Source organism: Sarcophilus harrisii, chromosome 2 (genome assembly GCF_902635505.1).
Source record: "Sarcophilus harrisii chromosome 2, mSarHar1.11, whole genome shotgun sequence".
Lineage (NCBI taxonomy): Eukaryota > Metazoa > Chordata > Mammalia > Dasyuromorphia > Dasyuridae > Sarcophilus > Sarcophilus harrisii.
In genome coordinates this window covers 355,644,387-355,669,118 of record NC_045427.1, presented here as the reverse complement: position 1 = coordinate 355,669,118, position 24,732 = coordinate 355,644,387, and the positions used below count along the sequence as shown (strand labels likewise).

Genomic DNA, 24,732 nt, shown 5'->3' with positions numbered 1-24,732 from the left:
TTCTCCCCTTTCCTTCCCTTCGCTTCCCTTCCCTCTCCTTCCTTCCCTCCCTGACAGGAATCCAGTCGCCCTTAGCAACAACAGTCAAGGTTTGCCTCCTCCCGCCTCGGTTATTGGCTGAGTCTCCTCCGGAGAGGCGGAGAGAAGAGGCCAATGTAACTTCCGCTCCCGGCTGGGGTCGGCGAGGGGAGCCGGAGGCAGCAGAGGAAGCTGGGTGGCGGCCATCTTGGATTTCTGAGGAGAGGCGGTAGCGGGCTGCGGAGATCCGAGCGGAGGAGTCAGGCAGGCGGGCGGGGCTGGGGCAGCAAGAGACGGTGAAAGGAGACCGCAGTTCCCCGCCCGAGGCCCCTTCCGCGGCCGGCACCTGTGACCTTCCGCAGCCTGCTCTCCACGCCTCTTCCCGGGCGGCCAGTGCCGGGCTGTGAAGGCCCCGGCGCTGAAACCCGAGGCGAGGTAGAGGAGGAGCAGCAGCGCCCGCAGGAGTGCGAGGCTCTCGGGGCCCGGGAAAGTCTGGCGGGCGGACCCCGCAGCCTTCCCTCTCCTTGCCGGCCTGGCTCTGCCCTGCCCTGTATCCCGTCGCCTCTGCTCGTGCAGCTCCTCCCTGACTGCCCAGTCCGGGAGCCGAGACGGACCTTAGAGACCCCCTCGCCCAACTCCGCCTCGTTCTCCCCTGCCCTGCCTTGGGCGCCGCTCTCCTCCCAGGACTTTCCCACGCCTGAAGCCTCCCCGCCCCTCCAGCTGCACCGGGGCGGGGAGGGGAAGGGGGTCGGTGTCCGGTCCCAGACTCGGGGGGGGTGGGGCAGCGAGAGCAGCATGAAGCCCGGAACCTGCCCGGGGAATCGTTCGGCCAAGCCTGGGATCTAGACCACTGTGCGGGGGGAGGGAGAAGGAAGCCACCCTCCCCCATGGTGCCCCTTCAGAACCACTACTGAGACTGTCCTGTGGCCACCGGACCGGCGAGGCTCGATTCTCTCTCGTTGTCGTTGCTCGTTTTCCTGGCGTCCTTTTTTTTTTTTGTTTCTTTTTTCTTTTTTTCTTTTTTCTCTCCGTTGTGGGGGAAAAAATTAAAAGTGAATTAAAATGTCCACTAGGACCCCTTTGCCAACGGTCATTGAGCGAGACACTGAAAACGTAAGTAGCCACGGTATAGATTCTCCTATGCAGCAAATTCGTTGGTAGCTTTTCTTTCATTCTGGGAGATTCAAATAGTGTCAGTGCTTTAGCACCTGCCTTATTTTCCAGAAGCTAAAAAACAGTTGGGTAAATTTTGTCCCTAAATCTGAAAATAGCCGGTCCCACAATCTTGTACAAACCATCGGCGCCCATTGCGTGCAGTAGCGCTCCTCTCTCGCTGAGAGACGGTGGTCGTAGTACCTGAAAGAGCACCGTATCGGAGAGGACGCTGGGCGAAACCCCTGCGTGTCACCTTTCTGACCTTGCCTCCCAGAGACTCAGTTTCCTTTTTGGTAAATGGACAGCATTACTGACGGTACCTACAACACAAGGTTAGGAGGAAAGCTCTGTGTAAACCATAAAATGAACTCTAAGGATTTTGCTTGGTGCTGGGACAGATCTAAATTTTGCTATGTTGCTGTCAATGTGAGGAGGTAAAACTACTCTATCCTATCTAAACTTTAAATCTGAACACAGTGGGCAGTTAAAAAAGACTAAATTGATCCAAGAGAGGGTAATGCGTTAAAAAAAAAAAAAAGTTTTTTTTCAAACTGGCTCTGGATAGTTAAATATATATATAAGTGATGCTTGGGCGGTCGGTGAGAATATATTTCGTGTTCCCTTGGTGGGAATATTATTAGCCAATAAAGTCTAAAAGATGTTGTTAGACTAGTCAGAATAACTTGCTTGGGTTGTCTTCCACTGTTCCATTGGAGTTTTTAAGACACTCATTTGTTTCTGTAGACTTTCTGGTTTTGATCACACATATCTAACGAGGCTGTCAGTTAAAGACAGTTTTTAGTGCTTGATAAAAAGAGCAAATTGGAGAAAATCAGCTCATTTTTTTTTTTTTTTTGAAAAAAGTTGGAAATAGCAATAACCATATCCTCTTAAAAATATTCTCTTTAAGATCTTTTTGGATGATAAGCGAAACCCTTTATTAGAAGACCCTACTTCTACAGAATATACACCCTTAGTAAAGAATACTTTTTGTAACATTTGTTTTGAGAAGGGAAAGAAAAACCAAAAAAAAATTTTTTTTTGATTTTTGTTAAATCAGTTATTGCTCTTGGAAGTGCTTTTAAAAGCAGAATCCCTTAACTTAGTGTCATGGGAACTTGTAAAAAAATTTTTGATAACTATATTTAAATATTGTTGGCTTCCTTAGTAGTCCTATGTATTTTAGTATATGTTTTTAAAAAGTATTCATAGAAGATCCATAAGTTTCAGATTGCCATAGGCATTTCTGAGATTTAAAAAAAAGTTAAAAATCCTTGTTTTAAAATGGCACCTCTCAAAATTGAGATAACTCATATCCAGATGAATTGTTTGAACTCAGCTTGTTTTTCATGATTGAATTGATAGCTGAAATTCTCTAATATAAAATATCTAGTAATTGATGGAAAGTAAATGCTATGCTTAAATTAAAAGGTTTATTGACAGCTAGAATTAAGAGCATTTATTACATTATTACATCCAGATACTCTGCCAGGTTCTGGGGCTACACAGACATAAATGAAAATGGCCCTGCCCTCAAGGAACATACTTATAGGGGAAACTTTGTACTCAAGCAAATTAATACATAATAAATACATAGTAAATGGAAGGTTAATTTGATGAATTGATGGAATGGGCTGCTGCTTATCTATAAAAAGCTTCATATTGGTAGATGGAATTTGAATGGAGCCAGAAGGAAGCTAGGAAATCTAAAAGATAGAGATAAACAGGGAATAACTTGCAGGCATAGGGAACTGTCTGCCAAGATATAAAGGCAGAAGATGGTAGGAGTCGCTAATGGAACAGTTTGGTTGAACAGGAGAGTTAATGAAGATGTAATCAATCTTACAATATGTTCACGCCAGATCATGAAGGGGTTTAGGAGCCAGAACAAATGAATTTCTGTTTTAATCTTGGGGTACTAAAGAGCCATTAGGAATTTTTGTGAAGGGTAGTAACTTGATCAGACCTATATTTTAATAGTATTACTTGGGCACCTGTATAAAGAATATTAAAGGTGGGGAAATGACTTTAGGCAGGAAGATGAATTGGGAAGGTTGTAGTGCAGATGAAAAGGTAGATGAAGGGCCTGTACTTGGGCTGAAACCAATGATAGGGAAAGCTGATTGATTTTAGACTATCTTGAGAAGTTTCCTTTAAGTGTTTTCACACTTAACTACAACACAAATGCCTGAATTTAATCTCCACACTATTTGTTGGTTAGCTGTCTGGTGATTTAATTTCTTGAAAAATTTGGGACATTATCTCTAGCATATAATAATATTGAGTATTTGGTTAATAACAATAGGTTGAAGTTGGTACAATAATTATAAATGGTATATTTTACTTAAATGCACTAAAAAGGATACTGAGCGATAGAACAATCAAATAATTAATGATTAAATAGTTTCCTTTTGAAGAACTTATTGAATTCTGACTTGATTTTTTTTTTTTTTTCTTGAAATGCCCAGTAGTGTGGAGCAAGCAAAAGGCTGGTCAGATTAGACTATCTGGAGTAAGGTCACAGACACAATTTCACACTTCTAAATTGAAGCTAAAAACAGCCATGTAGCAGATCCCTATTGTAGCCTGAGGCAAAAAAAAAAAAAAAAAAAAAAAAATTGTTTCATACTTGGATATATATTATAGTTGTAAATCTGGATGAAGGAAAAAAAATTTGTATTTTTAACTTAAGCGGTTTAGGCTACAAGCAGTAATTTCTAGGTTTAACTTTTTGCCCCCTTTATTTTTATTAAGTACTGTCTTGTATATTTGTAATAAATCCTCAGGTGAAAGAAAACCATCTCTGCTCTCAAAGAGCTTTTATAAAATAAGAACCCAAATAACTAGTTATATGATATTATAGGTATAGGAAAGGTTTAGAGTAGTATGGTAAATTCCAGGAAGGTAAAATCCATAATTGGAAAGATCAAGAAAGGTTACAAGGAAGACATAGCTACCACTTGAATTGGACCTTGAAAGGAGAAAGTATTTCAAAGATGGTGTATGAAAAGGCTGAGAAGTCTAGAGAATCAGAGTTTTATGCAATGAGTGCAAAGGGTAGGTTGGATCTAGATCTGTGAGGCCAAGAAGTTTTAAATTTTCTGTGGACAGTATAAGAGCACTGAAGATTTTTCCTCCCCATTACTTAGAAAACACATTATAAAGATCATTGGCTACTTTTATGCAGGATGAGGCAATAGAGACCAATATTCTCATAGTATTGCTGTAGACCTATTGAGAGGACCAGTCATAGGATTTAAGATTAGAAGAGACTTAACTGACCATCTAGGGGCAGGACTGGCAAGAATTGGGAGACTGTCATCTAAGGTAGATTGCTATCTGTTTTAAATTTTAAGATCAAATGAACTTAGTTTTATTCAAAAATGTAAAAACCATACTTACTCCACAGGTCTTACAAAAACACCAATACCTCTCACGGAAACCAGTGGTTCTCAAACTTTTTGGCTTTCAGACCCTTCTACACTATTAAAAATTATTAATGACCTCAAGAGCTTTTTGTTAATGTTTGTGGATAATTACCATATTAGAAATTAAAATGTTTTAGTATTATGAAAACAGTTTTGACCTTGAGGATCTCTTTGAAAGGGTCTCAGTGACAGGTATTGGGAGTAGGAACTGGGATCACAGTTTAAGAACTTAACCAAATTTAAACTTGTTTAAGAAGTCCTGTGCTCTTATTTAAGAAAACTGAGCCCCAGAGAGGTTAAATGCCATCAGAGTCACAAAGGTAGGTAAATAGTATAGTTGGGTTTAAAATATAGGTTCCCTGACTGACCCATGAACAGGGTTGATTGCACTAGAAGTAGAAAAGAGGGGACAATACAAGAGAGATTTTAAAGTTGCCACTTAATTAGAAGTTCACTGGAGTCAAAGGTGACTGAGGTTTTTTAATTGGGTAATATTAAAGAAGGTGACAGTTACCATCAAAAAGAAAAAAGGAGAACAGATTGTAGGAGCAGAGAAATGATTCAGTTTTGGACATGCTGAATTATGCCTCTTAATTTTATCAGGTTGTAGTTTCAAGAGAGTAACTTAAGGAATTTGTAAATTTTTTGAGTTTTAAAAAGCAACCATTTCTTTTATTTTAAATTACATATTTTAAGCCTGGAGCATATATTATCCAAATTCTTTATATAGTATATTCCTTATATTTCTTACTCAGTGAGAATTGCTGTGTATTTCAGCATTGTTCACCTGAACTTGTTTATAGTAACTCTTGGCTTGGCTTGTTCAAAAAAGATTTAAGATTCCTTATTCCCTGAAGTTTATGTCTCAAAGCTACAACTCAGACTTGTATTTGGCATGAGCAATTTGTCTTCCCTGCATCTTGTAAAAAGATTTTAAGTTTTGCTTATCCTAGTAGATGTAGTTTTAAGTCACAAGTTTTTGGTAATTTTAGATGATACTGTTAAAAAAGAATTGATTCCAGAATTATTTTATGGTCATTCTTATCTGAACTTTAGAACTCAAATTTTACATATGAGAAAACTGAGGTATGATATGCTCTTGCTTACACAGCTAGGAAGCATTAGAAGTGGGATTTCAAACCAGGTCTCCTGGCTATAACATACTATCCATTACACTACAAAGTAGATAATTTGCCATTAATTTTAAATTGTGGAATATTTTCTATCTTAAATTGAAAATGCAGTACTGTACAATTTCATTATGACCTCTTTTTTGGCCCCTTATTGTAATTTGATTCTCCATTACTAAACTGATGGATGTGTAAAATTATAAAAAATTTAGAATTTTAGATTTTAGGGAAAAAAAAACTTTAAGGATCAATTAGTCCAATCTCATTTAACAAATGAATAAACTGAAATTTAGGTACTTGTCTAAGTCATATGCCAAATCATTGCTTGTTCAAACTCATATATATCTATTCTCTAAGTTTAGGAGGTCATGAAGATAAAGTATTGTTAATGCAAGAGCAAAACAAAACTCCTATAAGAAATATTCATAATAAAATAAAATCAAATTCCCACATTGACTATAGCCAAAAAATAATATTTCTCATTCTGCATCTTGAGTCTATTACTTCTTATTCAGAAGGTAAATAGCATTCTTACTCATTAGGAATATTCTGAATGGAGAGTACTGAGAATGATAAATATTCAATAAATATTTGGTCAGCAAATATGTGCGCGCACTGTGCTAACTAGTGGAGATGCAGAAGAGGTAAATGCTCTCCAATAACTCACAGTTTCAATATACAAATAACTATGTATAAACAAGCTATATATACAGGATAAATATTAGGAAATAATCAACACAGGTGAGAGATTTAGAACTAAGGGAGATTCGGAAAGACTTTGTGAGGGGTTTTATCTGAGAGTTGGATACCAGGAGGTAGACATTCCATATATTGAAGGTGGACCAGTGAACATACCGAGTCAGAAAGTAAATTGTCTTATGTAAGGTATCCTAGCAAGCCCATGTCACTAAATTGAAGAGTATGCGCAGAATATAGATGTAAGAACACTGGAAAGCTAAGGAAGAGGCTGGGTTATAAAGAGCTTACACATTAATTCGATTTTAGTACATTTTGATTTACAATTAAAATACAATGTAACATGGTTTAATATATTTTAATAAAAACTTCCCTTTTTAGATTTACTGTGATCTTAAACTAGTTTCCTTGGGAAATCCTAATTACTCTGCCAGCACCTAGTAAGAATAAGTTTCCAGAGACAGCATATTTGAAACTCTATTTACTTCATACTTTCTGGAAGAACTCGACAGTAAACCCAGGTTTTGAAGTTCTAAACTACAAGATACAGAGGATTGTGCAACACCAAAATTTGAAACCCTTCTTTTTTTTTTTTGAAATACCTCCTTCCAAGCATATCTTTCTGGAATTGCCTTTGAATCAGAGTACTAAATCAGAATACCAGATATATTTGATATGTGTGGGAAAGATTTGAAGTCTTGAAGACAAAGATTTGAATCTTTGCTTTCCTATTACTATCCGCATAACTTTGGGCAAGTCACTTCCCATTTCTAGTCCTCTTTTTTTCTTCCTTTGTAATGAGGAAGTTAGACAAGATTATCTCTGAAATCCTGTCCACTCGGAACTATGATCCTACAGTTTCATCACCAGCAACACCTTGTTTCTGGAACAGAATCACTGATTTTAGGTAATAGCCAGGAAAGCTTTATCCTTGTTAACAGAACTGGGAGAAGAGCAAAGCAGAAATTTCCTTGTTTTATTCGAATTTTAGCAATTTGAATATTATCAAGTGAATAAGAGAATAAAGCTCCTTTGTAGGGAGAGTAAGTATTCTACATTTTTATTGAATTAAGCTTTGAATGTCCAGCAGTATTTGGAGTAGTTTTCATGAAGGATATGTGCTTGGTTTTTTCCTTAGTAATAGTAATTGATTCATAGGGTTATGAGATTATAGACAATAAAAACTTTAAGAGACTTTAGAGATCATCACACATAGCTTCCTCATTTTATAGAGTAGTGTACTGATGCCCAGCAAGGTTATGAAGGGTGTGCTTATTTACTCACTGGTCTTCTCATTTCAAATCACTGTTGCTTTTTCTGCTTTGTGTTAAAATGTTAACCTGAGTATAGAGTAGACTTAAGTATTGGTAGAATAGAGGGTTTTTCTTATTTTAAAGCTACTTATAAGAACCAAGCTTTCAGTTTTGGCTTTTGGAATACCATACTTCAACTGAGGTGTACTGAAGGCTTGTCACAAATGATTCTAAGTGAAATTCCTTATTGATGAGGATTTTTAATTGTTAAATTTGTAATTATGAACCATTAATTATGAAGTACAGAGTCCCCAGTCCTGTTTTCTGCCTTTTGCTATTCCTATTAAATTAAAACTGTAGATTAGTGGTTTTAAAATTATAGAGCTGGAAACATTTTCCAGAGATCAGCCACTCTAACCTTATGTCTCTACCTAAAACTTTTAGACAATACTTTAAATCTCAGGCAGCCTTCAGAATAAGATGCAATTAATAGCACCCTACTCTTCCCCCTTCTTCCTCAAATACCTGTTTCCCTTCCCTCTCAGCTCTCTTCTCTTGGCAGTGGTAGACAATCTTTCTCCACTTTGTACTGGATGGTATTAAAGAGATTGTTGGATTTTACATATGGCATTAAAAAGAGATTATCCATATAATTAAATATATCAAAAATCTGTGATTTCTTTAGTGTGGAAACCCTTTAATATATGTAGATGATTTAGATAAATTAGTCTTAGGTGACTAACTCTCAGACATGTTATAGTAGTTAAGTTGTTATTAAGTATTAGACCTCAGATGCAGGATAAAGATTCACTATTTGATAGAAACTAATGGGAAAGATAGCAGTCTAGTAGCAATTAATTGTAGACTCTATAATTCTGGCCATGTACCAGGATTAGCTCCAAATGGGTGTGTGGCTTAGAGTAAAAAGTCACATCATAAACAGATTAGAGGAGTAAAGAAGTTACATTTCAGATCCGGGAAAGAGTTTTTGACTAACGAAGTAATAGAATCATACAAGATAAATTAATTTTTTCCCCCATAAATGTTAGGTAAAAATTAGAAGAAAACAGGTAACTAAGGAACAAAAACAGGTCTCATATCCAAGATAAATAAGGTCCTGATTCAAAGTTATAAGACAAAGAACCATTGTCCAATAGATTAATGATCAGAGGATGTTAATAGGTAGTTTTCTAAGGAAAAAATCTAAGCTATCAACAATCATGAGGGGAAATACCTTAAAACATTATTAGAAAAAGACAAAGAAACTTTAAAGTTCTTTATACCTCTCAGACTAGCAGAAATGACAAATTAGAAAATTGACAGTTTTAGAGAAATTGTAGGGAAAACAGGTGGAGAAATGCATTCTTTTATGAAGCTCTGAATTGGTCCCTATATTCTGGAAAGCAGTTTGATCCCATGCTTAGAAAGTTAACAAACAGAGCATACCTTTTGACTCTCCAGCAATACCACTATTAGATGTATCCCCAAAAGAAATGAGGAGAATCAGTATGTGAAAAATATTTATAGCTTTATGTGGTAGCCAAAAATTGGAAATTAAGAGGCTATTGGAGAATGATTTATCTAACTGTGGTATATGAAAACAATGAAATATGATGTCCATAAGAAATGGACAATTTCAAAAGAAACAGGAAAGATCTCAGAGCAAACCAAGCAGAATTAAGAACAATTTACATAATTATAAAGAAAAAACAATTTTTAAGACTTTAGAACTTTGACTAATACAATTATAAACCATGAGACTAAAAGCAATAAGGATTAAGTGTGCAACTTGTTTTCTTAAAGATGATGAACTTAAAATCCAGAATTACACATATTTAAACATGGCTAATGTGGATATTTGTTTTGCTGAATCATGTAGGTGATATTGAGGGATTTTATGAATTGAAAACTGGTTTACATCTCCAGACTCCCCCCACGGAGACATGTGAAGATTGGGCATTTCTTCTCTCCCAGCCTCTTGCTGGATGGCACTGTTAAAAGTTAAAATTCCTTGTGTCCCTATTTTTGTGTCCCTTTCTTTCCCTCTTTATTGGGCAGTTTGGAAAGTACTCTTATTTCGTTGGTTTTGTTTATACTATTATCTTTCCCGATTGATAGGGCAATCTCTTATTATTGCTATATTGTTTCTTTGTTTGCAACTATTGAAAATAAGCATCTCTGGACTTACCAGATTGTAGATACCATTGCCTTGCCTTGCCTTGCCTTGCCTTGCCTTGCCTTGCCTTGCCTTGCCTTGCCTTGCCTTGCCTTGCCTTGCCTTGCCTTGCCTTGCCTTGCCTTGCCTTGCCTTGCCTTGCCTTACCTTGCCTTGCCTTGCCTTGCCTTGCCTTGCCTTGCCTTGCCTTGCCTTGCCTTGCCTTGCCTTGCCAGGTGGCATATATTCTTCATGTTGAGATGGTTGCATCTGTTTTCTTCCTGCCCTTTTGAGTTAAAGTTTTAACTGCTGTCTGTGGTTCTGTTGTTTTTCATTGAATCTATCCTGCACTGCAGATTTTTAAATAATTTGCTTAGTTGAGGTAGAGGAACAAATTGCTAGAAAATTAATTGAAAAAATTTTAAAAGTAAACTTTTTTTAAAAAATTGACTAACAAAAATTTGTAATAAGCCTAGTTGACACAATTCTGTGACTTCCTCCAGCAACATAGCAATTAGAGGAGGGAAGTGATGGGGGATGAGAAGATGGGAGAAGTAGTTAATTCTTGAAAGAAAAGAAAGTGAAGCCTCAACTTGAGTGGTGAACTGGAAGAATAATAATAATAATCATCCAAAAAGCACTTATTAAGTAGCTGTCATATGTATACAAAGATAAAATTTTTAAAAAATCTTTTTTTCAAAAAGCTTATATATTCAAGTTTTATGTGTTTGAGATCAGAGGGAGGATATAGAGACCATTATGAGGACAAAAAGACTGAGCAGAAGTGAAACATAGAAACAGATGAAAGGTTTGGAGATTGGTTTTTTTGTTTGTTTGTTTTTTTAAGGAATTTCATAATCCAAGATCATAGGAGTAGCAGTGAAATCCATGAGCAATCTTGTTGTAAAGACTGTGAATCAGGTACTAAACTTAAGAAAGGGAGTAGTGTATATTTTCACTAGCAGTATCCAGATTGATGATAGAGATTGATTAGAATAATTGATTGGAATAAATTTCAAAAGAGGAGATATTTAATGATAATGGCAGAGAAAGAATTTGGAAATAGCATCGAAGAAAGGAAATGAATGTACTTCATCTTTTCTGCCCAGTATATTCTGGCTTACGATAGGGATAATACTCTGAAGAGATCCAGATTTCTTTGAAGTAGTGGAATTTGGAAATAGTGTGAGATCAAACATAGGTGCAATGCAAAGAATATATAGATTGTAAGCATAGGATTGAAATTATTTTCTTAGAGAGATGATGAATTTGAAATCTAAAAAAATAGACATATTTAGACATAGCTAATGTGGATACTTGTTTTGCTGGAATAAGTGGGTGTGTATTGAAAGATTTTGTGAATTGAAAAAAATTGGTTTGACTTTGTATATCCCGAAATTTGCAGGATATGCATGGAAGACTTGGAGATTGAGCATGAACGTTGACTAGTAGAGAGAAAGAGAATTTTAGCAGTCTTAAATTACAAGGTCAAGAGGAATAAAAATTATCAGATCCGGAAAGGAACTGGGCAATCAGCTTCACTGGATTTTGTGATAATTAAGCTCTGTGTTGGTGAAGTAGCTGTGGTGTCACTTTCTGTGGTTTATTATTGTAAATACTGGAGAACTTCATAATTGGTAGATGCAGCAGGTAGAGGTGTCAGGAACTCAGGTATCTTTATCAGTAAATAACTGGTAATAATTGAGTCTTTAGGACAGATTTTACACTCAGTACCAACACCATTCCAAGGTGATGGGTTAAAATTTTTAGAAGGTATCCCAAATATTGAACAGACAGCTGACTCCTGATCTCTTGACTCTCTGGAAGTAAAAGATCTTTAGTACTTTTGGGATCCTGAGGCTGAATATGAAAATTTCCCCAGTTTATTGTACATTTCTGAATTTCTAACTTGCTGGCTACCCTAATTTAAAGAATAGAAGTGTTGATCAGGACTCTTAAGAATCATTCTAATGTGATATCTTTGATCCAGGTCATTCCTTTCCTCAGAAACAAAACAAAACTCAGTAATAGCTTTCTACAAATATATGAAATAAAGTCCTAACTTTGTCATTCAAGAGTTTGGTTGTAGCTTAACCCTGATTATTTCTCTTGACATTCAAATCAAACTGGACTAAAAAATAAAAAATAAAAAAAATAAATAAAAAATAATAATAATAATAATAATAAAAACCAAATCAAACTGGACTATTTGTTTTGGGAACATCTCAAACTTTCCTATAGCCAAGTGGTGCAGTCCCTAAAGTCCTGGGTCTGTAGTCATGAAGTCCTTAGTTCAAACTCAGTCTCAGAAACATACAAGCTGTGTGACACTGGGTGAGTCATTTAATTTGCCTCAGTTACCTTGTCTGTAAAGTTAGGATAATAATATCTACCTTGTAGAATTATGAGAATTAAATGAAAGAATATTTGTAAAGCCCTTAGTGCAGTGCCTGGCACAGAATAGACACTTAATAAATGCTTGTTCTTTTCCCTACCCCCTTCTTTCCTTATGATATTAATTCAAAGTATTTCTTTTGTAATATTCTTTTAATACTTTTTGCCTTTACCATTGTATGTTCTTCCTACTCATCCTTTTAAGATGTAGCTTAAACTTTTTTTTGATATTTTCCTGGCTACCTTACCTTCCCCAAAGTAATAGTAGTTTAAAGGTGAAAGGAAAGGTACCTCAGTGACCATCTAGTCTAACCCATATCCAAGACTGCCATCTCCCCTCCCCTTTCTACTCTCCACTGCAACATACCTAATAAAAAGGTCACTCAGAACCTTTGTTGGAAGACTTCTTTTTTTTTTTTTTTTTTTTGTTTATCTGTGTGTATCTATGTATGTATACATATCTATATCTATATATATAGATATATATTTATATATACACACATATATATATATGCTTAAATATATTTTTTATTTTCCCCAGATACTTGTAAAACAACATAATTTAGAGGGGTTATATATTTACATTTATTTTTACATATTTGCATATTTTACATATTCATGTTGGGGGAGAAAAATCAGAATAAAAGGAAAAAACTATGGCAAAGAAAAAATAGTGAACTAGCATGTGTTGATTTACAGTCAATTCCCATAGTTCTCTCTGGACACAGATGGCATTTTCCAGCCAAACTTTATTGGGATTGCCTGAGAACCACTGAGAAGAAGCAAATTTATTATAATTGATAATCACATAAGCTTGCTGTTTCTGTGTACAGTGTTTTTGCTGGGTTTGCTTGTTTTACTCAGCATTAGTTCATGTAAATCTTTCCAGGCCTTTCTAAAATCAGCTTGTTCATTTTTTTATAAAACAATATTCCATTATTTTCAGATACCATAACTTATTCAGCCATTCCTCAATTGATTTTCCAGTTCTTTGCCACCACAGATAAAAGCTGCTACAAATATTTTTTGCACATAAGGAAAGGATCCTTTTCCCTCTTTTATGATTTCTTTGGGATACAGACCTAGTAGGTGGCGCTAATGGATCAAAGGGTATGCAGAGTTTTATAGCCCTTTGAGTATAGTTCCAGAACGGTTGGATCAGTTCACAACTCCACCAGCAATGCATTAGTGTCCCAGTTTTCCCATATCCCCTCCAACATTTGTGGTTACCTTTCCCTGGGAAGACTTAAAATGATGGGGAATTACTTCCTAAAGCAGCCCATTCTATTTATGTATAGCACTAATTGTTTAAAAGGGGCGGTTTAAATTGCCTGGTAAATAGAGTACCTGGCCTAGATGGAGTTAGTAAGTTGTTGTTCATTTGTTTTAGTCATGTCTAACTCTTTGTGACTCCTTTTTGAGAGTTTTCTTGGCAGATACTGCAGTTGTTTACCATTTCCATTTCCAGCTTATTTTACCAATGAAGAAACTGAAGCAAAGAGAATTAAGTGACTTGTCTAGGGTCACACAGTAAGCTGAAGCTGGGTTTGAATTCGGGAAGATGAGTCTTCCTGACTCTGGCCCTGCCATTCTATCTACTATACTACCTTCTAGATTTCTTCTAGAAGTCATTCAAGACTTCATGATTTGGTTGCAGCTTAACCCCAATTATCCTTCAAATTCCTGATTAACCACTCAAACTAAACTCAACTATTTATAAATAGTCCATATCTCCTGTAATCAGGTACTTCATTGGCTGGAGTTTTAGACCTAGAGTTAGGAAGACTTGGGTTCAAATAAACCCTCAGATACTTACTAGCTGTGTGATCCTGGGCAATCACTTAATCCTGTTTGCCTTGGTTTTATTTTCAAAACATAATGCATGGATAATTTTGTAACATTGACCCTTACAAAAATCTTATGTTCCAAATTTGCCCTCCTTCGCCCCCATACCCTCCCCTAGATGGCAAGTAATCCAATATATGTTGAAGATATTAAATATATGTTAAATCCAATATAGGTATACATATTTATACAATAATCTTGCTGCACAAGAAAAATCAGATCAAAAAGGAAAAAATGAGAAAGAAAACAAAATATAAGCAAACAATAACAAAAAGAATGAAAATGCATTTTGTGATCCACACTCAGTTCCCACAGTTCTCTCTTAAATGGCTCTCTCATTGGACCTGGCCTCAAATCATCTCATTGTTGGAAAGAGTCACATCTATCAGAATTGATCATTGTATAATCTTATTATTGCCATGTATAATGATCTCCTGATTCTGTTCATTTCACTTAGCATCAGTTCATGTAAGTCTCTCCAGGCCTCTCAAGTCATCCTGCTCATCATTTCTTATTGAACAGTAATATTCAGTAACATTCATATATCATAACTTATTCAGCCATTCTCCAACTGATGGGCATCCACTCATTTTCCAGTTTCTTGCTACTACAAAAATGGCTGCCACAAACATTTTTGCACATGTGGATCCCTTTCCCTTCTTTAAGATCTTTTTGGGATATAAGCCAAGTAGAAACACTGGTAGATCAAAGGATATGGACAGTTTAATAACTTTTTGAGCATAGTTCCAAATTGCTCTCCAGAATGGCTGGATCCATTCACAATTACACCAATAATGTATTAGTGTCCCAGTTTTCCCACCATCCCCTCCAACATTCATCATTATCTTTTCCTGTCATCTTAGCCAATCTGAGAGGTGTGTAGTTTGTCTTAGTTTCTTCATCTGTAAAATGAGCCCGAGAAGGAAGTGGAAAATGAATGATTTCATTATGTTTTGCAAAGAATCCCCCCACCCCCATATACACTCAAAAAGATGGGTCAGAATAAATTGAATGTGACTAACGAGATAACAAAACTACTGAATTAAGAAATTTTTCTTGGCACCAAGTCTAATTTTGCTTTGCTTCAGCTTCCAGCCATCACTGCTGGTTTTCCTTGCTGGGATCAGTACTTAGTTGTATGCTTAATAAGTAAATGTTGACAAATAACAAGTCTTATGCCTCCATCTTCTCCAAGTTAATATTCCTGCTTCCTTTAGTTGTTGCTGATATGACAAGAACTGAAGGGCATTCTGATCCATCTTTTTTTTCCCTTTTCTTTTTTGTTGAGGCAATTGGGGTTAAGTGACTTGCCCAGAGTCATACAGCTAAGAAATTTTAAATGTCCTCCTGACTTCAGGACTACTGCTTTCTCCACTGTGCCGTGTAGCTGCCCCCTGAACTGTCTTCTTGGTGAAGATCCTTTGAATGTTTTCTAGCTTATCAATATTCTAAAGTTGAAGCCCAAACTTTCGTCTTTCAATAGAATAGTATTTTTTCCCCTCTCAATGTTTCATTATTATTGTTAAGAATTTATGCCATTGTCTTACATTCTTTTGTAGAATTATAAACTCCTTGGAATTTTGGACAGAATTATGTCTGAAAATCTTTGTAGCTTTCGTAGACCAATGCATATAAGAAAATTGTATTTAATTTTTATTTTCCACAGTTAAATTTTTTTTAAAGGCAGCTTTTTTTTGTTATACATGTACATTCATTTTTCCATATTTCCATGTGAATCATGGGAGAGAAAAATCAGAACAAAAGGCAAATGCTATGGGAAGAAAAATAAGGGGGAAAAAGTGAATATAGCATATGTTGATTTTTTTACATTCAATCTCTACAGTTGTCTTTCTGGATGCAGATAGTGTTTTCCAGCTAAAGTTTATTGGGATTGCCTTGGTTTGCTAAACCACTGAGAAGAACCAAGTCTATCATAGTTGATCATTGCATAATCTTGTTGTTGCAATATTTTTCTGGTTCTGCTTGTTTCACTTAGCATTAGTTTGTGTAAATCTTTCCAGGCTTTTCTAAAATCAATTATTTGTCATTTTTTATAGAACAATACTATGCCATTATTTTCATATAACTTATTCAGCCATACCCCAGTTGAGGGGCTCATTTTCCAATTCTTTGTCACCACAAAAAAGCTGCTACATTTTTGCACATATGGGTCCTTTCCCCTTTTTTATCACTTCTTTGAAATATAGAACCAGTAGTGGCAGTGCTGGATCAAAGGGTATGTACAGTTTCATGTAATACATTTTTAGTATTAATATTTCTTGAATGAATGTCTCGTCTTTAACTTTTCCTCAAATCCTGTGCTTAGTCTTATATATGAAAAAATCTCAAGCCTCTTCCATTTTAAAAAGGATTCTTTTTTTTTTTTTTTTTTTTTTTTTTTAGTTGGGCTACATATCAGATAGATCTCTTAAAGTTATAGTATATATTAATGTTAGTTTAATAGTATCTATTTGTAAAGAGGTTTAAATATTTTCACCATTTTGAATTAAATTCATTGACTTTGGTTATCTATTTTATGAAGACAAATGTTGACTTGCTAAATAGAGAGCTAGCCTTTGGGCCTAAAGAACTGATCTCAAGCACTACCTGTGAGGGTTATCCTGAGCGGTGTACTTAACCTAAGAGTGCCTTAGATAACCCTGTAGGACAGTAGTAGATGGAGCACCAGCCCTGAAGTCATGAGGACCCGAGTTCAAATCTGGCCTCAGACACTTAATATACTTCTTAGCTGTGCGACCCTGGGAAAGTCACTTAACCTCAATGCTTCCCAAAATAAAAATATAAAGTAAAATACTTAAGAATTATGAGAAGATTACTTTGATTCAGGAAAAGATAGTGCAAAATGGCAAATAGAGCATTGATATCTGTATGAGTAATGAATTGTTTTTGATGAGTTAGAACCACCTAGGAAGTAATGCATAAGTTATTGAAGGAATTGGTGATTGAGACTGAGTCATAATCAGTGATTTTGAAAGATTATACCTGTAAAGTGCTTTGTAAACCTTAAAGTACTATATAAATGTTTCCAAGGAGAACCTATAATCTTTTCATCTTGCTACCCTAGATTTGCATAGAGATGGTCAAAAGGCAGCTGCTGTTATAGGGAAGGGGTCAGACAGAAAAGTCTAGCCTTTAAGTGCACTTCGTGGAAGCCTTCCAATTTAGGGATTAGGGGCAAGCCATGAAGCCTAGTGCCTGAAAGTGTGACAAGGACATAGGAACCCAAATTCAAGGTCTGGCCATGGATACCTGGAATATGTAGCTGAGCTATATCACTTTGACCCTGAACCTGAGCTTGAGACCTTATATACTCATACCAGAAGATATGTATAAGGTTTACATTGGATCAGATTGGTATTATAACTCCTTCAGTGTGTCAAGCACTATCCTAAATGCTTTACAAATGTTATCTCATTTGATTCTCACAGCAATCTTAAAAGATAGGTGCTATTATCCTCCCCATTTTAGAGTTGAGGAATCTGAGGCAAAGAGGTAAAGTGACTTAGTTGGTAAATGTCTGATGCTACTTTTGAACCATGTCTCCCTGACTCAGGCCTGAGACTTTATCTACTGTTCTACCCAGAAGTTTGCATAGACTGACTCAATGTAGTATATTATTGCTGTTCCTGAAGTTCTTGAAGAATAGTGTTCATTAATCACATCCTAAATAATACAGTACAGGACCAAAAAAGACCCAGCTATTGTTTCTAGAAGTGTGGAATCTGTCCCTGACACAAAATCCCATTTCAGGAACTACAACTGGAAAAATTAATAAAGAGAAAAAAAAAAAAAACTTTTGGGGGCAAGGGGAAGTATTATGGAGCCAGGAACCCTCATGACACAAATGCCAAAAAAAGAAAATAATTCCACATCATATACCAACGAAGTCAGAAAGAAAGTAACAGTTTTGCCACAAAGCTCTACTGCAATTCCTAGAAAAAAATGAAGCAAGAATTTAAAAATTATGTCAGTAAATAAGCATTTTAGAAGGTGCCAACTTTGTGCTAGGTACCATGCTAAGTGTGGGATAGACAATCTGCTCTCAAAGAGTTCACAATGAGGAAGACAGCATTAAAACAATTAGGTGCAAACAAGCTCTATATAGGATAAATATGAAATAATCATCAAAAGGAATGCAATAACATTGGATGGGAAAGTGGGGGATCAGACATCTATCTTTCAGAAGGTAGGATTTTAACTGGGACTTGAAGCCAAGGAAGCCATGAGGAAGTGAGGAGGAAGAGTATTCCCTGCATGAAAAACAGCCAGTAATAGCTAAGAGTCAAGATTTACTGGATAGCAGAATATATTTTGGTGTGGGGAGGTGTAAGTTAAGAAAACTAGAAAGCTAAAAGGGAGACAGGTTATGAAGTCTTTGAATGTGAGAGAATTTTATATCTGATCCTGAAGATGATATTGACTGGAGTTTATTGAGTAGAGATATGATGTGGTCATACCTGTGTTTTAGGAAGACCACTTTGACAGCTGAGTGGAAGGTGGCCTGGAATAGGGAAAGAGTTGAGGCACAGAGACCAACCAGCAGGCTACCACAGCAGTACAATAATGAGAAGCAGTGTTAGAGGAGAGAAGGGAATGTATGGAAGAAATATAGCAAAAATGGGCAGACTCTGACAATAGATTGGAAAAGGGAGATTAAGAGAATGAGGAGTTGTAAATGACACTGAGAAAATGTGGTATCTTGGATAGTAATAGGCAAGAGAAGAGAGTTTGGAAGGAAAAGAAAATGTGTTCAGTTTTGGATATGTTGAGTTTAGTATGTCTATAGAACTCTAATTCAAGTTGTCTAATCTGTTGGTAGAGGGGTATCTGGAGAATAAGAGTAGTTAGAACTTAGTACATAGTTGTGAGAATCTGATGATTGAATTCATGGAAGGGTATGAGATAAGTCATCTCAAGTATAAAGAAGAGAGTTCAGGAGATATAATGGCAAATGACTGACCTCTCAATTCTTAGCCATTTTATGATGATTCTGAGAGAGGGCAGTATTGCCCAGCACTGCTTTGTCTGTCCCTGTCATTGGCAGTTGATATGACAGATCCTTCTTGCTAAAGTTTACTCCCAGATGTGCAAAGAACTGATTGTTAAGTTTTCAATGTGAATGTTTTACACCTTGAAAAAACAATACAGATCAGGGCTTGATATGTTTTGTTGGTTTTCTATAGACTTAAAAGTCGAAGACACCATACGCATATTTTTTTCTGGGAGCTGATTGGATTGTTAAATATTTATCAGACCACTCATTGCTTATTTCCCTCTATTATGGCATCAAGTCTGGGGATTGGAAGGGATCACTGCTAAGACCATTATTAGCTTGAATTTATACTCAACTGCATGCCAAGATAGTTATATTGAACCCCATGATAGAACTGGGCTGTATGGTGTTTTGTTTTGTTTTGTTTTTAATCAAGAATAATTGAGGTTGGTGCCTGTTTATTTTTCTAAGAAAAATTAAGCTGCAAATTCAAACTTTAGGTGTCCTTGAATATTAAAACAAATTGCCAATGTTCTCTAAAATTGAAGAGTAAACAATAAACATATAGTTATTTGTGCCCCACTCTTAAGAAAACATGATATATGAAAGATTGAATTTACAAAATAAATGGAGATATGAAGAAAGGCCAAAAAATATCCCTTGCTCTCCAGTAACCTGTATTCCCATGGAGAACATAAATAATGATGGACAAACATTGGAGACAATAGAGGGTTCTAGTTTTAATAAATATATTAAGAAGGCTTCTTATAGAAGATGGGATTTTGTTGTGACTTGAATCCAGGAAACATATATGCAGAAGGACAGAATTCCAAAAACAGGGAATAGACAGCCAGTGAAAATTACCTGAGTCTGGAATATAGAATATCTTATGTGAAGAATAGCAAAGAGGCCAGTATCACTGAATCTTTAAGTATGTGAATAAAATGTAAAAAGACTAGAAAAGTCAAAAGAGACCAAGTTCTGCACAACTTTTAATATTTGAGGCTTTTATATAAAGTATCCCAAAAATCGAAGTGCAGTTTTAAGCTTAAAATTGAAAGTGATAGAGAGCCACTGGAATGTATTGAATTAAGGAGATCAGATGAAATTCATAACAAAATGGAGGATGGATTGGAATGAGGCATGGATTGGGCTGAGTCTCTAAGTAGGGAGACCAACCATTAAATCAAGTGAATAGCACAGGTTGAACAGAGACCCAAAAATACAGGGATGCAGAATTACTTCTCTTTGGGACATCATAGGAAGATGTGCACTTGAACAGACCCCTTCCTCTCCTCTACCCCCCAGGCAATTGGGGTAAATGACTTGCCTAGGGTCACATAGCTAGGAAGTATTAGTGTGTCTGAGATCAGATTTGATCTCAGGTCCTCCTGACTTCAAGGTTGGTTCTCTATCCACTGCTCCAATTAGCTGCCCCTTGAACAGGACTTTTAAGATCCATATCAATTGGTTTAAATATAATGAGAGGTGGGGAATGTGTTGGTCATAATTAAGTTTATTTTGGACCATGAGTGAAAAATAGGACAAAACGTTTTCTTCAGGAAGAGAAAAGGCACTTTTTAAAAGACACATTGTCCTGAAAGCTAGTCATAGAGCTCATAGGGAAGAGATTAGTTAGACGAGACAAAACTTGGGGCACTGCCTAGTACTATTCAGAACAATTTAAAGAGGTGAAGAAAAGTTTTGAAAATGGTGTGTGGGTGCGTGGGTGTTAAAAAGGAATGATGTATTCTATAAAGGCTATTAAACCTTTAAAGATTAAATGCTTATAACTTGGGATATTAGTTAGCAACTTAATGTGGTTATATGATTTTATTTTGAATTATTATAGACATCCTAGTATAGTGAAAAATTGGGCAGGACTTAAATTTTAGGAAAGCTTGGCTCTGGTTATAACATGGTTTTAAATAATAAATAGCTTTGGCCTTAAACAAAATCACTTATCGGCTAGCAGTGGTTAGCTCATTTGTCAAATGAGGATAGTAGCCTGTCTACAAACCTTTTCCATGAAGATTTCTAGTGAGGATCAAATGCAAAAATGCTTTTCAGAAAAGGTTCCACAAACCTAAATTCTTATTGATGTTTTAAGAGAATCATATTTGTAAGTTAATTTGCTCTTTCAAATGAAGTTGAATTTCAACAATTTTCTTCATTTCTATTCTTTCAAATTTTTCTCCATTCTTTTTCTCTTAAATTTAAAATTTAAGATTGAAGAAAGATTGATAAAATATGGACAGATATTTGCAGAAGCTGATGACAAAGGCTAAAATTTATTTTAATTTTTAAGCAATAATATATTTTTTTTTCAACTAGTGGCTCTTAAAACTTCTTTTAGTTCCTTATTTTTGTGTATGTTGTTATTACCTTAGCACACATCTCATGGAGATGGACGTCAAGAAGTTACCTCTCGAACTGGGCGCTCTGGAGCTCGCTGTAGAAACTCAATAGCTTCCTGTGCAGATGAACAACCTCATATTGGAAACTACAGACTTCTGAAAACAATTGGCAAGGGAAATTTTGCAAAAGTGAAACTGGCAAGACATATCCTTACAGGAAGAGAAGTAAGTACAGATTATTACATTTGCTTTTGATGCAAAAAAATACAAAGCTATTTCTTCCAGTGTGTATTTGTAAATAAAAAATGCCTATGATTACCTGTGTCTGTTTAAAAATATTAAATGAGTGTGATTCTTCAGAAGTTTGAATCATTTTCTTGGTTTTTATTAATAACCTTGAAATTGTTTTCCATTAGAATATTTTTGTTTGCATTCGAATATTCAAATAAAAGACCTTTAAAAATCATGGGTATTCATATATTACATGTAAACATATTATGCATATTTTATATTTTGTCATTTAATATTTGACTTCAGTATTGCAAATTATATCTCTCAAGAAGTTGAGTCAACTCTCAAAATCTTCTTGATTTTTATTGACCTGGGAGAAAAGTAGAACCTTGAAAACAAAATAGTTAGTTTGGAATTCGTTCTTTACTTTTCCTTGTCTATGGTCCTAATCTTCCCAGAAATACTCCATAATTAATTATACAGAATAAATTTATTAAAACATCTCAACTGCTGTTTGGAAAAACATGTACTTTTTTTTTTTTCTTTTTAGCCCTTTGATAAAAATCACTGTATTGATCCTTACAACCCTCCTATTGATTCTCTCACTTTATCTTGTGACCAAGAAAAACAATTAAGTATAGGCATGTGATAATGACCCCATGTAATAGTGTGCCTAGTACTTTGTCCTCATAGTCTCTCTCTTCTATTGGTAGAAAATTCCATTTCATTATAGTATTTGTTCTCCAGGACATTTGTTGTTTTTTTGATTACTTAGCAATGTGTCTTCTTTTTAGAGATCTTTCCATTGACAATTGTACTATACTATTCTTTTGATTCTGATTGTTTTGTTTTGTATCAATTCATAAAAATTTTCCTATGTGTGTCTGAATTCCTCATCATTTTTATTGCACATTAACATGTCATTCAATTAATAATTTTTCCCAATTGATAACTTTTGTTTCTAGTTCTTGTTTACTGCAAAGAATGTGCTAGGAATATTTTGCCATATTTTGAACCTATCTTTGTCTTTGACTTCCTAGAGGTGTATATGCTGTAGGGGGAGCAAAGGATCAAAGGATGTGAACAGTTTAATTACTGTTTACATGATTCCAAACTGATTTCCAAATTAGTTAACAGTTTTATACTGTATTCATGTTGTCTGTTTTCCCACAGTTTCTCCAACTTTGACATTCCATTTCTTGTTGCCTTTGCCAATTTATATGGAGTGACATGAAATCTCAATTATTTTAATTTGCATCTCTATTAGTGATTGAGTATGTGTTCATTTATAGCTTTCAGTACTTCTTTTTAAAACAGTCCCTCAAGGATTTATACTGAACTTTCTTTTCTTCTTCCTCTATACTACTATAATCAGCTCTTATGGATTTAATTACCATCTTTATGCTGATGAGTTTTAAAAATAGTATTTTTCCCCAATTACATGTAAAGGTAGCTCTCAACATTCATTTTTAATATATTTTGAGTTCCAATTTTTTCTCTCTCCCTCCTTCCTTTCCACCCCCCACCATGACAATCTGAGAGAGGTTAGACATGTATAGTCATGTTAAGCATATTTCCATATTATATTGTGAAAGAAAAAAAAGGAAAAGTAAAAATAAGTGAAAATAGTATGTGTCAATCTGCAGTCAGACTATAGGTCTTTCTCTGGATGTTGCAACATTTTCCATCATGAGTCTTTTGGAATTGTCTTGGATCATTGTATTGTTGAGAAGAGCTAAGTCATCATAGTTGATCATCTCACATTGTTGCTGTTACTGTGTACAATGTTCTCTTGGTTTTCCTTATTCGTGTGCTGATGATTCTTAAATCTACCTTTTTCTGCCTCAATCTCTGCCTTTTTCCACTTTCATATCTCCACTTACCTTTTAGAAATCTCAAACTGGATGTTGAAACTCAATATGTCCAAAACAAAAACTCAATTTTTTCCCTCCCTAAATTCTCCTCTCCTCCTACCATCACAAAAAGACAACACCATCCTACTACTCCTTCAGACTCATGACCTAGGAATCATCCCAGATTCCTCACTCTTGTCTCACCCATACTCCCAATATCCAAGCTTTGGCAAAGATCTGTAGATTTTACCTTTGCAAGATCTCTGGAACATAATCCCTTCTCTTCTTTGTTTAAGTCCCTTATTATCTTGCATCTAGATATCAATTATATTAAAAGGGAATGGTAATGGCTTTACCTTTCGTGGTAAACTTGATGCAAAAACTGAGTGGCCATTGTTGGATATTCTGTAAAGATAATTCTTATTCAGGCATGGGTTAAGCTAAATGGCCTTTGATGGCTTTACCATCAAGGAGAGTCTTTCCTGATTATGATTTTACTTTAGGTATTCAGCCTATTTGAAGTTAAAAGAAGTTGTTAATTTATCTTTTGAGCATGAATCTATGTGCATTCAGTCCTGACTTTTTCCCTGATTCACAAACTGTTCCTTTCTTTTTTGGTACTTTGGTCTAAGAAAGGTAAAATAAAAGTGTGGGTGACCCTATAGGTTAGTGTACTTGTGTGGTATTCAGGCTTCAGCTGCTTTCCAAAGATGGTTTACCATCAAAAAGTGACTTGTCATTCAGAAAATTTTATTGGAAAAGTGGCAAGGAAGGTGAGGGAGGAGGGTAAAAGCAGTTGGACTACTTGGGTATTGTGCTGACACCTTCGAAAGGTTAAAGACCTAGAGGAAGGCCTCTGAAATGGAAGACTATGGACAAGAATCTTGACTAGATGAGAATACAAGTCATGGAATGACTACTCTTCCCTTATGTTTAGTTTTGTTAATTAGATTGAGATTTAGTGGTTTGATTACAGTGGTTTTTTTTTCCTAAGTTTAAGATTATGAAATTACTTTAGATTTTTTTTATAGAGTAGTCCTTAAGGGAAATAAGTTAAACTGAGATTTACAGAAATAAAATTGTTACCACCTGTATTTCTTCCTCCTAATATAATAATTTTTCTCCATTCAGCTTAATAGCAAAGTCTCTTAATATTCTCTTGTCCTTTAGATCAGTGGGAATTGGACATAACTTGCTTAGTAT

General features: G+C 35.6%; 1 protein-coding gene across 8 annotated transcripts in view; it reads left to right on the top strand.

The window, feature by feature from the left end:
* The first annotated feature begins 203 nt into the window (after window positions 1-203).
* Window positions 204-24,732, top strand: part of MARK3 (microtubule affinity regulating kinase 3) — a 120,265-nt gene continuing 95,736 nt past the window's right edge. For 4 of the 8 annotated variants that reach the window (XM_031953196.1, XM_023504135.2, XM_031953195.1 and 1 more), the window contains exons 1-2: window positions 204-1,131; window positions 21,479-21,670. In XM_031953196.1, coding sequence (XP_031809056.1) covers window positions 1,081-1,131; window positions 21,479-21,670 — 243 coding nt within the window. In that variant the 5' untranslated portion in view covers window positions 204-1,080. The remainder of the gene's footprint in view (window positions 1,132-21,478; window positions 21,671-24,732) is intronic. The other 4 variants (XM_012550181.3, XM_012550176.3, XM_031953197.1 and 1 more) reach the window with 1 other exon arrangement.